At 39.9% G+C, this 18,504-nt stretch overlaps 1 protein-coding gene across 5 annotated transcripts in view; it reads left to right on the top strand.

Moving 5' to 3' along the window:
• LOC116313381 (receptor-type tyrosine-protein phosphatase mu) overlaps positions 1-18,504 on the top strand; it is a 158,286-nt gene that overhangs the window by 96,750 nt on the left and 43,032 nt on the right. For 4 of the 5 annotated variants that reach the window (XM_031731057.2, XM_031731058.2, XM_031731056.2 and 1 more), the window contains 5 exons: positions 3,646-3,919; positions 6,821-6,857; positions 7,609-7,683; positions 9,106-9,241; positions 10,484-10,513. In XM_031731057.2, the coding sequence (XP_031586917.2) occupies positions 3,646-3,919; positions 6,821-6,857; positions 7,609-7,683; positions 9,106-9,241; positions 10,484-10,513 (552 nt within the window). The remainder of the gene's footprint in view (positions 1-3,645; positions 3,920-6,820; positions 6,858-7,608; positions 7,684-9,105; positions 9,242-10,483; positions 10,514-18,504) is intronic. The other variant, XM_031731059.2, reaches the window with a different exon arrangement.

The following is an 18,504-nucleotide window of genomic DNA, read 5'->3' on the forward strand; positions in this document are numbered from 1 at the left end:
CTGGTCTGTCAAAATGACTCATGATGTAAATTGTGAACTCAGCATGAGGTCACAAGGTGTCAGCTGCTCAAGGGCATATTAACATGCTTGCACTAATTACAGAAAAAAGGTTTTTAGAACAACACTTATTTTTGCCAGCATTAAACTCATGAGTCAGTTTTGCATTTAAGCCGTTGCAGTGAAAATAGTATAGGAAGTGTTCTACTTTAAATATTTTATAGAAGGAGAGCAGTTTAGCACTGAAAACTCTTTTAAGTAAAACCAGTAAAGGAGGTTTTATTGTCTCCATCAGTTACAGAGAAGAACAAAACTGTTTTATTAAATTGCAAATGTATTGTGCGCTAGATTTCGGTTTCTTGGTGCTGTAAATATTCTGTGGAGAAGAAGCAGTGAATTGGATTTCCACATTACAAGAGTTTTTACCCTTGGAACCTCATAGCCTTTGGCACTTGGTATTTTGCCTGAGGAAAGGAAACCAGTTCTATTCATACTGTGCCTGTCATTAAGTCGTAGCACAGCTGCATCATCATATCATAAGGAGCCACCCAGGGAGAGCCAGCGCTAGTTTTTTGTTTCACTGTCTGCAGATTGATTTGGAATATAAAGTACTAATATGAGCAAGCTGAGAATCAGTGTACATGCTGCAGCAAATATTTACTGTGAGTATGTGTGTTTTATTTCTCCAAAGGAAACATGCAGACGTGCAGTCCTTCATGGGTTATATCTTTAAATACAGATAGTTATCCATCTTACTTGATGAGTAATGTGACTGACAGCAGAGATAATTAGTGATTAAATTAATTATATTTAAAACTGCATCGTCCTATTATACTTCAAATCAAATCGACAGTGTTCTGGCTGAGGCTTCCATGAAGTCTAATCATTTATTTCTCTGCTGTTCTGCAACTACTTAAGTGGCTCCCGTGTACCGTCTCCACCTGCCCTTTGACCTCTGCTCTCAATGGGGGACAGTAATTAAAGCCTGATTTCTCCTGCAGACTCTCAGCAGGATTAAATATTTCATCACCTCCCAACCCAGTGCTAAATAGGAGAGCTCCAAGGAATTGGGACACACCCACTAAGAGCAGAGGGGGATTTTCTAATGACACAGCAAGCATCTTATGATAAACTATAGGGTTAAAGAGCACATGCTGTACACACAAAGGGGATACTTAATCATCCAGTACCAACCGCGGGGAACAATTGATCATCTCCAGGGCTGTTTGTACTGCAACTGCACAGCTTAAGAGTACAACCACAACAGTGCAGATATTTTTCTTTAAAAGATATTTCTTTCCACTTGTTGTAATAATCTAGGCTAAGGAAAATGTTCAGGGTCACCGAAGCTTTACACCTTGGTAGGCACTAATATTTCTTATGGCACAATGCAACTGAATAGATAAATTGAATACAAATTGTTAGATGGTTATGAAGGCTTTAGGATGATTGTGTTTTTCATATAGCCTTTTCAGTTAGAAACTCTTTTTAAAAAAGGCAGGTTAGTCATATTTCTTTATCATTTTCTTATCTCAAATTCTAATCAATTAATATTTCATCTAGTATTGTAAGTTTATGCTCAGTTAGCAAGCTGTATTCAAAGACTGCAGTGCCTTGCATAACACAAACTGCTAATTAGATAGTACCACATACATTAAAACATAGCCCTGTTATTTCAGATGCATTAAAAGTGTTCTGAAACGCACTGACACTATAAAAATGCTTATGAAGTCCTGTTCAGCGACTAAAATAAAGCTGCATATCAAGTTCACTCTATCTACAGTGTAGATACTTTCTCATGGTAACCTTGGATAACTGATCAGTGGTTTTATACAGTGGGATTCCTAGTCTTCCAGCATAGAGGGGAAAATGAATGCCTTTCAAGCACTGCTAATGTTGACTTCAGAGTAGTCTAATTTAATTCTAAATGAAGTCGGATGGCAGACAAAGCAGGTAAAATGAAGAAGGCAAGGAAGGTTTGTGCTACCAGATATAAACTATATCCAAATGATGTGTTTATATGTCTTCAGGTATGAAATGGGCTCTTGGTTCTCGCACCAAAATACTGTGCGTATACTATGTTCTCATTTACAGTGATTTCTAGAACTGATTCTATGTGAATTGTTAAGTGTTTACATCCATTGTTTTCTGCATTGCAGTCTTCAGTCATAGCTTGCATCACCAGCCTTCAGTGGAATAACGCATGTGTTAAATTGCCTGTATGATGGTCCTTGCAGGAGAGCATGTACAGTAAGGGAAAAACCCCACAAACTCTAGAAAACAGTGTGGGACTCGTGGTCCTGTGTAAACAATAGGCAAACAATTTATTTATGCATTTATAAACATGATGCAGTTGCAAATAAAAGCTCTTAAACCAGCTCCGCAAAACTAGAGCTGCACCATATTTCATTCATTTCTGAAATCCTTCATTCATAGAGCACAAAAACTTTGCTCCATCATCTGTGATAATGCGTTGTTGGTTCTTTAGCTCTTTTGCAAATGGATCACTAGTTCCCAATCATGGCTGGTTATTCTGCGTGGCAGCTGTAAACAGACTCTTTGTCACTCAGCAACTCAATGGATTTAACAGGAGGTCCACTTCAGATGCGCGATGCATACTAACATGAACGTCTATAAGACAGTCAGTCTCCCCCTCGGGCTAAGTGGCCGGCTCAGAGACAATGTCATCCCTGTCAGAGTCACAGAGGGCTGCAGTTTTGATCTAGCTAAACACAAGACTTGGATGGAGAGGAAATGGAAAGAGCCGTTAACCTTTTCATTTGCTGAATAATGAAAAGGCAAATGAATGTCCCGTGCCACCGCTCATTTCTATTGGCCGGTATTTTTCAGTCTTTTATGTTGACTTCACTTTTAAGAAGGGATTTATATAAATAGAGTTCTTATTTAGTCGAGAAAAACAAGTTATTTATTGCTGTAGCCTTTACACAGCGGGCAAACAATCAATTAGTTGTAAATATGCTTTAATGCATTTGTAATTTATTAAATAACATTAATGGTATTGTTACACAGTGTATAGCTGATTGCCCACAATGCATGCACAATGCATGTTGTGCTCACTAGTTTTACACTACATCGCTAATTAGTAATAATTGTAATGATAATAATAGTCATAATCATATTTATAGCAATATATCTGTATTTATAAATGGCATATTAAGGAGGAATAATGTTATATGAACTAAGTCCTTGCTAATACTGTAACTTACTAATACCTTAATGCTTAATAGTGTGACATTATAAAGTGCAATCAATGCATTTAAGTAAAAGGGAATGTATACATACCTGACAGACATTGCAAAACCAATGTATATTAGTTTTAATCCAACAGAAGTTCTATTTAAATGACTTGTTATATAATTAAAGTTAGAGAGGGTAAGAACTTAGTTTGCATTGCATAAATCTCTTATTTCTTGTCTAAATGAGTAATGAGTAATTTCTGGAGACTTGGTTTGCTCTGAGATTTGGAGCTTTGCAGTATGCATGTTTGTGGCTTTCATAAAGAGACAATTTTTACACTTTATAAAGCAAACTGGCAAAGCAGAAAACTGTCTGTATTGCCAGTTGAATTCTACAAGAGCCTGCTTGGCCCAGTGGAGTATGTTAATTTTGTTTGTCCTGCATTTTCAGTGCGTACCAGGTGGTGGTGGAGGAGGAACGTCCACGCAGAGCACGAGGGACGGCAGAAATTTTGCGCTGCTACCCAGTTCCCATTCACTTCCAGAACGCCACGCTTCTTAATTCACAGTACTACTTCACTGCTCAGTTCCCCGCTGCTGGCATCCATTCGCCCCAGCCCTTTACTGTGGGGGACAACAAGACCTACAACGGGTACTGGAATGCCCCTCTGCTGCCACAGAAGAGCTACAGTATATATTACCAGGCGGTCAGCACAGCCAATGGGGTGGGTGGTTGTCATTTCTTATTTTTTTTTTATACAGTATTTTCTGCACTATAGCTACACCCTGGCTCTAAATTGAACTTTACTCTGGACATTAACTCGATGACTGGCAGTTAAACGTCATCAAGTCCTGTAATGACTACAATAACGTGCTTGTGTTTGTGTATTTCCATCTTACCTTCAGCAATTGGATTTTTACATCGTGGTATTACTTCTTTAAGGTTGGGATGAGAATTAATCAAATATTAGTTTTCAATAGTTTATACAGTAGTTACCTAAAAATTTATGTTTTTGTTAACCTAAAATTAGTCCATCATACACTTTATGAAAAAAGTGTCACAAGAGTTTCTCAGCCATACGAACCTGAAGAAACATGAAGCTCTGTTAGCACAATTTTTGTGCTGATGTTAATATTTGGACCTCTGCAGTTACTGAGTCTATGGAGCACTGGCAACTTTTACTTACTGTCCTCCTCAGCACTCTGTAATCCCTCTGTAATTTTACACGCTCTCCCTCTTTGTAGGGTTGTTAAGTTGTTGAGGTTCTTTCTTTAACACTTCTACTTTAAAATTTAAAGCTGGTTGTAAAATATCTTGGAGGGAAAAATATAATAAATGGACTTGTTGCAAAAGGGTCTGAATTAAATTTGAAATTACCCATTCCTTCACAAATGTATGTAAAGACAGACTGCGTGGCTAGATACTTGATTTTATACCACTGTGGCAATGGGACTGAAAGCACCTGAATTCAGAGATTAAGAGGGTGTAGCTCAATATTGGCCTATATTGTGTATCTACAGTAGGATCTATGGGCTATGATGTTGCCATATTTCCACAGTAGTTCAGAACAAGCAAACCAAACACTGGCTTAGAATGGGACTTTTGCATCTCTCTCATTTTTAGCTACCACCATAGGTTTTCCTGAATGCTTTGAAGTAAAGGTGGAAGGTGAAGTGAGAGGTATTCAGATGGATTTGCAAGTTGAAGCTATGCTGCTAGAGTACTGAATACTTTTACTACTTCCTACGACCAAAGAATAAGTGAAATTAAATAAAAATTCAAACTTGTGTCCCATTGAAGCCTTTATGCAACGCAGTGCCCTGCCTTGTCTCAGTGCACGCACAATACGTGTAAAGGACGCAGAAGCACGACTAAACGCTAAAGACAATATAACGATCACTGCCTAGGTGATTCAGAGGAATTAAGGTACTGAGCATAGTAACTGCTCATGTTGGCATGCACATGCATGGTAAGATTGCCATTTCACACAGCTTCTGATAGGTGCTGCAGTACTCTTGTGAGTTTACTAACGACACTTTGTGCAGTCTTAATGGTCCGCAGCAGGGTCAGGCTTGGAATGCAGAGCTCTGTGTCGTGACATGCTGCTCTCTCCCTCCATTTCTGTGGCCCTCTTCTCCTGCCTTTTGCTATGGAGCTCTATGCCAAATACCAGACAACCCTTTGATCAACAGCATTTAAGAGCGGCAGTTGTCCCAGCGGCAGTTAAGTGTGAGAGGCAGGGAACAACAATAGGGGCTACCAATCGTACAGGTCGCAGCCCCTGTCATCAAGTGGCATTTGGCAGGGCTCTCCCTCGATGGAGCCGCAGCAGACAGCTCAATGGCAACTTCAAGAGCCTTGCCGATTGTGGTCCTGAATGAGAATCACCATAAACAGTCTCCTTGAGAAACACCAGCGTGTCTTTAAGGAGGCAACACAAATAGCATGTGAGCCTGGGCTGAATCCAGTTAGAAAGTTTGCTCTTGAGAGTAAAGCACTGGCAGTCTGAAACCTTCCAGGGTGAATCAGTGAGACGGATGTATTGTCTGACGGCGCTCTTCTTTGAACAAACAAAATGAAAGCGTCTGTGTTGATACAGCATAGAGCTCTGTCTCCGTAATGGAGACATCTCTGACATCATTTTTACATTCAATGTTTTGATTCACAGTGGGCAAATGCACTCTCTTTTATTAAGCCTTCACTGTCAATAGATGGTCCTAGAAGCCTTTATTAATGTCTGATGATTTTGGTATGATTTGTTTGGGCCTTTTAAACAAAATTAGCACTTAGAGAAGGTGTGCGCCATCCATACCTAGAATTTTTTCAGCCTTCTGTTCAAATAAAAATCAAATATGACTTGTAATGTTGCCTTTAATGAAATAACCATCTGACGGCTTAAAAGCCGCAGTAATGGGAATGCACATGCACACAGGATCACATGAACATTGATGGGGGTTTTTTTTCCCTCCCCTCTTTCTTTCTTCTCCTTATTATGCCTCTCATGGCCTCTCTCCCATGTGGGTTCATTGCTCATTGGACAGTTTGGCCGGGACAACACAGGGACACAGCACTCATGTCTTTTGTGCTGTATTACTCATTGCCTCCCTGTTTGCCTCGCTGTCCCTTTTCTTGTAAACCAGAATATTGTTGACAACAAATTTCACTGCCAACAGTGAGAGCAGTGTTTTCATTTTCTTTTTCTTTTTTAATGTTGTTGAAGGCTGTTGTCAGAGCTGGAACTTCATTACATATTCAGAAAGTCTCCCTGACGTGTCATTTTTGGAGCTCTGCATGCTGGGTTGGTGTCGCTTGTCACAGGGCTCTGGTTTCTCCACAGTGGCTGACCACCTTGAGCCGCAAGCTGCCGACAGATCGCTGTTGGCTGACAAATCAGCAGCTCAGCACCACTAATCTGTGCTGTGGGCCCTCTCGCTTAACTGCGTTTTGTGTCACAGTCATTGAGCTCAACAGATGATAGGGGACAGCATGGAACTGGCCTTGCTGTTTTGTTGTAACTATGGGTTCTTACATAGGTGTTGTTGCTGCTGTGTGTCTTTGTGTGTGCATCTCATAATAACCTATTTCCCCATCTCTTTTCCTCCTTTTTATTTATCTCTCGGTACAGGAAACCAAAATCGACTGTGTGCGAGTTGCCACTAAAGGTAGGACTAGATCAGTTTGTGTGAATAGAGATGTTTGCGACATGCACTTCCTAACGTCTCTTGCATTTGAATTCTGGGAACTAACAGAATTAACATGTTTTTTCTAAATGACAACAAAAGTGTGAGATGAGACAAAATTGTGTGATATAGTATTCACATAAATGTGGTCAATTTATCGATCGAAACGTGTTTTCCGTGACTTGGAGGCAGCCTGTGTGCCCACGGAGGTCTGTAGGTACTTAGCTATGCTGCCTCAACGTCCTGCTCCTCACATTAAGGGTGATGAAGTCTAAGCACCATTGATCTGGGAGCAGAATTGATAAGGCCAGAGGGAGCCGTAGTCACACTCGGCTGTGGGCCGTGGGAGGTCCTGTCACACGCCCTGACAGTCTCTTATATTGTGTAGTTTGCATGCAGCCCTGCTATAGATTTCTTGGTGGAGTTCCAGATGTCTCCATCTACATGGCTCAATAGGCAAAAGCCAAAGAGTTCATGGGCTGGGGAATTTTATCACCTGTAGAAATATGCTTTAGTGCCCTACATTAGACTCATAAAGATATTAACCTTTCTGAAATTATTGCTACTGCAGACTTGGTGGAACAAACTATAAAAAAAATCCCTGCTGTTACTGCTATTTAGTGTCTTTCTTGGAGGTGTTGCATGATGATGGGACTTGTGTTCAGTGTGGCCTGTTTCTCTTTCTTTGTCTCTTTTTACTGCATGCCCTCCTGGATCCACTGACTATACACAGCCGCCATACTCGTGACTCAGCTCACAACCCCGTACATCCGCATCGTCCCAGCGCCCGGTGACAACCAACTAACAGGTCCGTTATTCTCTCCACAGCTTGGTAGTAACACTCTGGATTTGAATTCATGGGAGGGGGCACTCCCGATTCCCTCAACAGGAGGGGGGCAACAAGTGGAATTTTGCATGTGTGCATTTTTTTGTTTATCTTCTTTCAATTTGCATAAAGTCATTCTGATTAAATCAAAGACTTGAAGACGTTGCCTTCTACCTTCATCTTCTCAGAATTACTGGACATTAAAGACCCGTTTGAGGTGCGATTGTCATTTGATGTGTCAATGTTGGGAGATTTTTGACAGGAGTTAATCCCCTTTCATGAATATTTCTCATTATTTCTGGGAGATTAAGGGAGAGTCGGTGCTGGTTGTTGCAGCTGTGACAACTGCAAACACACAAAGGGAAGCTCAAGTGAAACTATTCAAATTCTGCTCAGTTTTTCACTTGTTGGTGCACAAATCGCCCAAGTTCACCGACAATACAGAGTTGCAGTAGGGGGACGCACAGCCCCCGCGGCTCTATCGAGGATTTGTCACTGACGGCAAGATTAGCCTCTAACAGTATATTGGGACAAAATCAGCTCCATCAATCCAGACATGATGATGTCACCCGTCTTGAAATCCTCCACAGCCCAGGCCTTAAAATCGTATATTTTTAAATAAAGGCGCTTGATGGCTGTTGATAACGACACACCAGAGGAAGAACAATATGTCACAGCCGGCCCGGGATGGATATTTAACTTTTTGATAGGAAGAGAAAATGGCAATTCTGGAGAGAGAAGGAAGCTCACTCTAAGATATTTGACATAACAATTTATCATTCTAAATTTACCTCTGGTGACAAGGAATAATGGTGTTGTTGAGGTGGACAGTTGTGATTCCGGCAGCATTGCCTTCTGAGTGCTTCTTATCACTTCTCAAGGAACAGATGCTGTTAAAAACAAGCTGTTTTCTCCCCCATCTTCCTCTCTCTTTGTGCCTCTCGTTGTTGGCTATCTCCTTTCAGGCTAATATTTAATGTTTTGGTTATTTCAGTCATTTTTATCTTCTTGGGCATTATCTTTCCCGCCCTGCGTCTTACATTTTTCTACAGCCCAGCAACCATTTGCCTCAAATGTGATTAACCAAGGGTAAAGATGGTATGCACTTATCTCTCTCAGTGCAGCTTGATCCACAGAGCGCTGATGTCCACTAAGGGCAGAGCTAGAGGTGGTCTTTAGGACAATAGGGAGTCACTTGCTGTTAGGATCAGCATTAGTCTTTATTTGTACTCATTTTTGTGGTCCTTGGAATATTGGTGCACTGATTCCACACTGTCAAATCAGTGAGAAGATATATTGAATATATAGATTAGTTCTTGGGTATTGGCTTAATGTGAGACAACATGAAATGGTGACGAGATGTGCTCCATTTGTTTGACTCTTATCCGTCACGGTGTTTTTCAGGAGCAGCCACTCACAAGCCTGACGCAGTGGAGCCCGAGAAGCAAACAGACCACACCGTAAAGATCGCAGGGGTCATCGCCGGTATCCTCCTCTTTGTCATCATCTTCTTAGGAGTGGTGCTGCTTATGAAGAAAAGGTAAGCTTTTTTTTTTTTCCGTCCCCCTCCCCCCTTTTAGTTTTTGAATGACTATTTCAGATTTGTGGAAGTGGCTGAACTTACTTGCAGAGCGCCAACAAATAAGTAGTTTCAGTTTTATCAGTTTGTATATTTTTCCCTCAAACAGTAGCATTGTCAGTGTCGTAGTAAATAATTAATTTGATTATGTTGATACGCCCCATTAAGGCTGTTTACAGCCATGAGATACAGTGTGCCATGAAAAATTAATCCGTTTCCACGGCACCCTCAAACAAATGTGCAGCGCCTCAGTGACACTGGGATGGGAAAGAAATATGTTTTTGAGTCCCGTGGTACGGAGAGAGGCGTGAAGGAGATAAGAAAATATGATGAAAGGCTCAAAAGCAAAGAGGATGGCCGTATAACTGAAGGCTAAGTTTACATTAGCCCCGGACCCAATACTGGAGAGAGGTCTTCTGTACATATCCCAGCAATCAGGGGAGCTAAAGCTCAGCAAATATCAACCCCCTTTTGTCCACGGCGAGGCTTAAAATAATACAGTGCCAGTTTCTGCAGAGATTTCTTCATTCCCAAGTAAAACTTATTGTGCATTGCATATAATTTGTCCTTTTGATATGAAATTGCATGTCTCGAATTAAAGTCTAAAGGTCGGCACATTAGATCAAGTAGATGTAGCTGAGTGGGAAGACATAGTTATGCACTGATATAATCACTGTGTTTCATGTTTATTTTTGACGGTAATATAAGATTCTTCATACAGCAGGGCCTTTCTGTGTAGCACAGCAATCAGTGGGTGGGTGTGAAAATCGGCACACAGTAATGGAATTGTTTTCAATTAGCCTTAATCAAACCGGAGATGGAGATGACTTCATTGGTTGAATTTTGTGTAATTTACCGTTATCAACAGGGAATCCGAGTTGTGTTTAGACATTCAAACGTCTCATTAAGTTTCAACCTTGGAGGTCAGATATGGTAATTTTTTATAGGTGTATCAAATTATGTGTTCATAAAAGGGGGTTTTGGTACTGTACTGAGACTCCCCTTACCAAAGCATGACATGACTCCAAGCGATCACCTTTGCCCTCACGATCACTAGTTTACCTCCACGTATGCCACCATATCTGATTTTGTTCATTTCTTCTCTTTTTTCAAACATTAATATATTTTTACTTTTTCTTTCCTTTTCATTCCATCCCCTCCCCTCCTCCACTGCTTAAATCCTACCACCACCCCACTCGGCAGAAGAACCTATCACTCCTACACTTACTACCTGTAAGTAACCACTTTGTGTAATGTTAGTGCCATGCTTCTCACCCACACACTGTTTCCCATGCATGCAAAGAGCCATGTCATCCTCCTCCTGCCCAGAGCTATTACAGAGGCCCAACTGTAATCTCTGCTGGAGGAACGGAGGACGCCACTCCAATGCATCTCCACACGATGAGCACATCATAATGTATGTCACATTGGCTCAACTTCTGACGAAAAGAAGGAAGATGCGGCTACACCCCCACAAAATAAACCTGCCACCGAGATGTTGTTGCAGACGAAATTTCTGCCAGATTTATAAGGAGTTTGTTTATCAAATGATGAACTAAACTGCCTTAATGATTGTACTGCTGCCGAACTCATCTTGTGAAAGAGAAGAAAAAAAATCAATCCAGCACTACTGCTTTTTTTTTTATTGAGTGTGAATTTTTCATTTGCCTCAAATGATTTCATCTCTGTTGACTTGTCAAAGCTAGATTTCTTTTTTTTTTTCTTTTTTTTTTTGAAGTGCTTATCACAGTGCATCTACACTTCAGTTGTGCCCAGAACTTCAATGAGCTAGTCCAAATATTTCACTTTTTCTAAACTTTTATATACTCTTCAGATGCAACTGATAACTCTGAGCCTGATTAACCACACTTGTAGTTTATATTACAAGTCTTAAGCATCGCTAACATGTTGACCTTATCAATTTGGCTCCATGTGCATGTGATAGTTTGTAGTTTTCTTTACCCCCCCCACACCATCCTGTCACACTTTCATCAAATCATCTCAAGTTTCTCATGCTTTTTCTCCCCATTTTTTTTTATCCAGCATGGTTTTTGGATTTTTTTGGATTTTGCGCAGCCATCCCATTGATTCTATGGTGATGGTGGAGTTGTGTCTTTAGCTAACAAGATGCTTGCATCACTACAAAACAAGCTGATGTGATCATAGAATATCTCTCTATTCTATTTCAATGTCTCCGACATCACAAAACAATAACTGAAGCGCGCCTTTATGCGCTCTTAATGTAACAGATGATTCCACATCACACTGCTGAATGGTAAAGAAGCTTATTCTGCAGCTCTGCTTTCCCTGCTGTAGCTCATAGGCTCCCTCTGTAGTCTTTGTGATGGATGCCGACTAATCTGTCTTGAGATGACTGTGATCAGAGAAGAGAATAGAGGCTGCCTCGCATCAAAGAAAATCTCAGAATACACCTGGAGATAATACAACCCTGAATACTCCAAGTGTCACTCATTTTAGATCACAGCTGTCTAGAATGGAAAGCCCCAATGACTTAGAAGAGTAGTGCCTTCAAAGCTGAGCGCACACATCGGCCAAAGCTAAGCAAGAAAATATTGGTTATCATCATCAAATATCATCAAAATAGCAGTTTTGTATTCTTGGTATTTTATTGTTACTTACACGTGTTCTTCTCTTGGTTTGATGCACATTTATAAAGGAGGAGAATTTTATCAAAACAGCCAATTCCTTGCCAATCAATCAAAGAATAAAAAAATGCAGTTCTTCAAGAAGCGTACAACTGCAATGAATCATTTTACATCAGAAAAGTAGGATTTATTAGCAAATTTTGGTGATAGTGGTTTCATAGTGGTTTAAAGCGCTTTTAAATAAATGCACTTTATTGTATGGGATGTTTGCTCTGATTGGCAGGTTCCAGATCACTTAAATTAACACATTCCACTAGTTTACTGGATGTGTTTAGAAGACAGCCCATGTTAAAAGCTTTTGGAAAATCCCTTCAAATAGGCATTTTTTTCCCTTAGTGTTGATTTCTGTGGCAGTGAGGTGATAGCAGGATGCCAAATGTTGTGACTCCCCTCTAAAGGTGTCAAGATAACAACATGATATGCAGCTAGTAAAGAAGGATTAATGGTCCCCTTGAGAAAATGTGTTGTGACTGCAATATAGGCATACATAACACTAGAGGTATACTTTTTTTCCATATTTTAACTCCTTCGCAGATTCATTGTAACAAGTACTTCACCTCTGCACAACTGCTACAATGAAACATCTACAACGCTACAAAAGCCTCAGAACATTTTCTTACAGAATGCATATTTATTCATCAGTTGCTAAAGAATATAATACACATTCAGAAAGTGAAAGTCACATGACAAAAAAATAATGATTTGACTAACTTTTTAGTTTTTTTGTTATCATATGTTATTGAAAGTTATAATAGGTCATCAGTTAAATACATAAGGTTGTTAAACACTAGTCCTATGTTACCACATAAAGCTAAAGAATTCTTTACTAGGCGATGTGCGTGATGCAGCTGTGGATAATGAGTAGCCGGTATTTAAAATGGAAAATGTTTGAATCAATAGTACAGCTCCCAGTCTGCCCCCCCCCGGGTATATCTTTCGTGTCATATGTCACAGAAGCTAGAATGGAACAAAGCATTTCCCATGAGGGAAGTGCATATTCATGTCAGCTAATTGGGAAGAACTCTTAATTATTTATTTTTTTTCCTGGAGTTATGTGAAAGCTGAAAGGTTGCATCTCACTGCTGAGGTGCTGTGTACGCCTTTTATTCCTGACTACCATTATCCTCAAGCAGTCTAAGCCCAGCTAACAAACAAATATAACTAATATGCTCAATATTTCCAAGGTTTCTATTGTCAACTTAATAAAAGACTGCATTTTTAGACACCTCCACTTGAGCAGTCTCTGAAATTCATCTGTCTGCTATGAGCTTGTAACACCTCTACAATTGATGAAAACCATTAATGCTCTCATGCATTCATCAAAGTCTTTTAAAGGCATGAGAACGTACTGCACTCGCCAAAATATGCACTTTAGGTATATTGCCAGAGGTGGCTGGGAGGGCTAACACGCAGCACATCAATCACAGTGCTCATTAGCAATGCGGTTACATGTGTGATCAAATCTATGACCGTTCTTTAATCAAGTGGCCATACCGGCCGCTGCGCCTGCTGCTGGTGGGGACAGTTGAGATCAATTGGCGTGGTGCAATAAGGGTGGTTGGGTGTTGTAACACTGAGCACCAGGCATGTGAAACTTAACATGTCTCTTTACACTTCTCATCGAAGAAAAAAGAAAACGGCTATTTTTAAATGATTAAAAAAGAAAGATATAAGTTTTACCTTTGTTACTATACAAATATATTACAATACATCAGTTTAATGTGCCAAACCAATGATGATCTTTAATTAAATATGACATCAAATACTGTGTTGGTGCTTAAACTTCAAATTCCACCTCACAAGCTGCACAGCCTGCCCTTTAGATTTGTTTGCATAAAACATTTATTATTTTTTTTTAATGTTGCACCAATTATTTTATGACAATTTTATAGTTTAAAATTTGATTAAATATTGTGTCCAACTGCAATTCCTCTCAGCTCTACAACACAGTCTGCACCAAACGGCACAACTCCAACTAAAAAGTACTGATAATATGTTAATCTATCAATGATAATAGATGCATAGTGACTGTTTATCGTTGGTAAATAATAAAGCAACCTGCACGCCACTCTCCCTGCCAAAATACCAATCTGTCTCGCAACATTGTATTTACAAACGAGAGAGTAAGCTCTAAATAGTTGGTATTTTGATAAACTGTAATAACTATATGGATTCCTTTATACAGCAAAATGGGAAAGACACATATGGAGACGTATAAATCATTGTCCCAATTCTTCATAAATCTCATTTTTCATAGTCATCCCCACTGCACTCGATGTCAGAATAGGAGGCCTGCTAAATGTACAATGTATAACACAATGTGCTCAGGGCAAACACCTTCATTAAACCTTACAAGTCGAACATGTAGCAAGAATCACATTAATTGGTACAAGCCTTGCAGAGTTTTGCACCTACAAGCTCTGCATGTTGATGAGGAAGGGGAAGGAGGAAGAGCACCTCGAGCAGGCCGAAAGGATGTCAAGCATGGAATGATGGAGTTTAAATGATAGATACATTATAAAACGGCGAGTCACAAAACATCTGTTCATCCAGCATAGTAAAAAATGGCCACTATAGGTTTTGGAAATGGTGTGAATGTAGTTTGTCTATTAAAAACTGGGTTGTTTTTTTTTTTGAAAATTCAAACAAATTTTTTTTGATTAACTGGTATATTTCAACCAGTGACAGGTGAGATAGGCGTCAGCCAATCGGCTACCTTAAAGCAGATAGGTGGCTGGATAGATGGATGGGCAATATACGCTGTTCAGCCACAACATTAAAACCACCTGCCCAGTAATATATGTGTCCCCTTTGTTTCACCTTACAATACCTTAGCAAAATGTAGGCAAGAGCGTTGCCTACATTTATACAGAACATTTAGATGTTTGCTGCAGTTCAGTTAAGCATGAGTTCAGAAAATAGCACAGGCTAACAATAACAATTTTGCTATTGTTTTCTGGAGTGTGCCTTTAAAAATAAAACTAATCCACTACAGTCTGAGTGGTTTGCTTGTGACTGGGACATTTTAGCGCTAGCAGAGTGGCTTGAGCTAGTAAATAAAAATGACACACTTTTAGACAGCTGCTTATTAGCTTTGTTTAGAGCGCACCACCCAGCATCTAGACGGGCATTATGCAAATGTGTTGCATGTTGACGTGGGTCCGTATTAGGGGAAAAAAGGCTGAAGTGCTAATAGTGTTGAGCACTGCAGTGTTTTTTAAGCAACGTGAAGTTTCAAAGTCCCATCAGTCGGACTTACTTTTTCCAGCACATCTCTCAAATGCTTCATCTTGGGAAGTAAACACCTTGAACTCTTTGCCACGCTCATTCATATCAAGTGTCTCCTGATGAAACTGGTCATTCATATCAAGCAATATAGTTATGTAATGTTTGGATGTGTACTTTTATATATGCAATGGTAATGAGCTATTTGGTTCAGGTATTATGGCTAATCAGTTATATTTAGTAACAGTGGGTGAATATTTTTTAATATACTGTCTTTTTTTTAACCAGTGATGTCTGCTTAGCCTTGAATGAAACCGTTGAGATTAAGAATCTCTTTTGTAAAAATAGCCTGTGCCCAGAAAAGCAGCAATACCTACCATGTTTTTTTCTAGCTTTATTTGTCATTATGTTGTTTTGGTTGCTGAATGAGCAGCAGCAGCAGCACCGTGTGTTGCTTCTATGTTTTTGTTGCTTCATTCTTTTTTAGTTTCTATAGATAAAGGCCCCCTTAGAAAATTTAATGAAGCGGGCCCTTCATTGTTTAAGTTTTTTCAGACTTGATAGAGTAATTGAAATGAATTTGACATTCAATGAACAGTATTAAGTCTGTTTTGATCCTAATACTTTTACAGATAGCTACGATTATGACAGACAACCTTATGGAAGTTTGCTTTGTAGATGGAGAGAAGTTTGAAATGAGCCTCGGTACAAACAGCTACCGAAATGCCCCCACTGGGTTAATCAAAGATGCTTCTGTTGCCCCTCCCAGCTGGATGTCAGTCAACTAAAACGTGCACACACACTCATCCACCACGGATGTGTGTGTGGATCTTTTAATGAAGCCTCCTTTGTCCCAGTGTCAAAAGGTTTAGGCTGATCTGATGCTGAAATGAGGCCGACCATGCTGAGCTTGAGGTTTTGAAGCTCTTGTTTTAGAAGTCGCAACAGCGTCACCTCCCACAGAACACACATTCTGGCAAACATTTGCAGACATAAAATTTGTGCCGCTTCCTTTTTGTTGTAGCTGAACTCATGGAGTTGGGAGCTGTGCTCATTTAGATCCTAGATATGCCAGGCTTGTCATGTACTGAACCAAAGACAATCTCTCTAATGAGAGTTGCCTGATATAGTTACCTGGAGTGTTTGCACTGTCTTTACTTCTACAAACACCTCTGCCATCTGTATGTCTCAGCCCCCTCCCATATGCACATTTATTTTGGATTTTATTGTTGGGCATGCCTGCAAGCAATCACTATCATTTTTTTGTTGACATTGTTCCATGTGCAGCTTTACTCCAACTCTCCAGGGATACAATAAATGGTCACATTCATCAACACGCAAAAACACTCCACTATACACTTCCTTATACTATCTCTCTCATCATATCAGACCCTGTAATCTAGTCATCTATCATTAATTTTTCCCTTCTTACAAATGAGGAAACAATAGCATGCCAATTAATCTTCATCAAACACCCACGGTGCCTTGCAAACATCCCAGTATTGCGGGTGCTTTTCTCATTTTGGCACTGGAGTCTGTGCAGCCTCGTTTATCTTCAGCGCTCTCTTCAACTGTTCCACAGGCCAGGAAAGAGGAAATCCAAGATTTAGCAGGCTCAGAAATAAGAACAGTGATACAGTATTAAAACCTGGATTATAGTTGTTCTTAATAGTCTTCTCCATGAGTGCACACAGTGCCGAATCTGTCTTAATATTGCCTGGGGTATATGCATCCCCCTGCCATCCTCACTCTTCCTTATTGCAATATGAAGCTATAATGGGGAAAAAAAGAGACAACACTGGTATTTTGTTCCCAGCTCTAATTGCAGATTAAAGACAAAAAGTGGGTCCAGCAGACACAAATGTCACTAATTTGTCACTTTGCTTTCTGAAGAACGGATCCACTATTAGCCTCACGTCGCGGGCTTCAGAGCAAATGACTGTTTGAAGGCAGTGGGGGCCTGTTGCCATATGGCATGAGACAGCGACAAAATTGAATAAACAGAGGAGATTTGCGAAAACAAAGCAGCAGGAGTGCATCATTAGACAGCAGTTGTCCGTGAGAGAGACTGCAATCCAAATAGGCAGAGGGGTCACGCAGAGAGTAACAAAGTGCGAGGATCAGTGTGAGGGCTGCCATAGTTAATTCTTACACTACTTGCTCCCCTCCAGCTACGGAGCAGTGGCAGGCATCAGATATGGCTGTTGCTGCAGTATGTTCCCACTCTAGCTGTTTGCCATTCCTTTGTAGTTCATCTTTTGTGGAATTATAGGAAAGTTAACTCATCCGGGTGATCATGTGATTCGCTTATGTGAATATCCTTTTTACCGAGGAAGTCAAAGGTCAAGGTCGGCTGCAGAGAGCAGTTGAATCTTTGTTTGGAACTGACTTTGAAAGTCCAATTTTTATATATATCTATATATTTAAATTGTATAAAACCGTTTCATGCACATAGAAGGTGCAGCACACTGATTCCAGAAACACATATTGTCATTTAATTCCTCTGTATTTATAATGCCCAGAATGGAAATAAGAATGAGTTGAGGAATAAGTAAGCACAAGTGGTTCATCACACCGCATCATGTTTTAATTACTTTTTACAGTTTTCTTTTTTAACACAGCTCATCAAAATAAATAGTTTCACTTCTTAAAAAGAAAAATTCTACAGCTGTGCTTGCAGCTACACCCTGACTGATATATCAGTGGATAATAGCTACTCGTCGACTGTATACTCATTTATTAGCATCGGATAAAGTAAATTTTAAAAGCAGAGACATGAGAACGCCCTTCAAACATGTTGGAGGGATGTTGTATAGTCTTTCCACCAAGAGGGCGTTTTGGAGTTCTCATGTTAGCAATACCTGTTTTAAACAAGCACAACAACCAGCTGATCCAGCATAAACAAGTAATCCATGACTAGTAACTATAAAAAAAGTTTGCTTTTAAACTGCATTGTCGGAATGAAAAGAAATTTCGGCCAAAATATCATGTTTTTAAATCACTAAGTATCATTGTTGGTCTTAAAAATCCTATATCGGTCGAGCTCTACTACCAGCTGTGAGCATAGTGACGCATACTGGTGACATAACTGCTAACATCAGTAATACAACATGCTCATAATCATAGTCATGCACGATGATGTTTAGCACCATATATTACTTTAGTGTTTCAACATCACAGACTGGATATAAAGAGACGGCGTAGCATGTGATGCTAGGTTGATGCTGCTTTGAATTTGAGCCAAACTGGGGCATAAAGAACAGCTTTCTGTTGGGTGCCATGTTTTCCAGTTGGAGCCAGAACCTTTCATACATGGGTGGAATGGGGGGTGTA

The sequence above is a fragment of the Oreochromis aureus genome, linkage group 18, assembly GCF_013358895.1.
Source record: "Oreochromis aureus strain Israel breed Guangdong linkage group 18, ZZ_aureus, whole genome shotgun sequence".
In the NCBI taxonomy this organism is placed as follows: domain Eukaryota; kingdom Metazoa; phylum Chordata; class Actinopteri; order Cichliformes; family Cichlidae; genus Oreochromis; species Oreochromis aureus.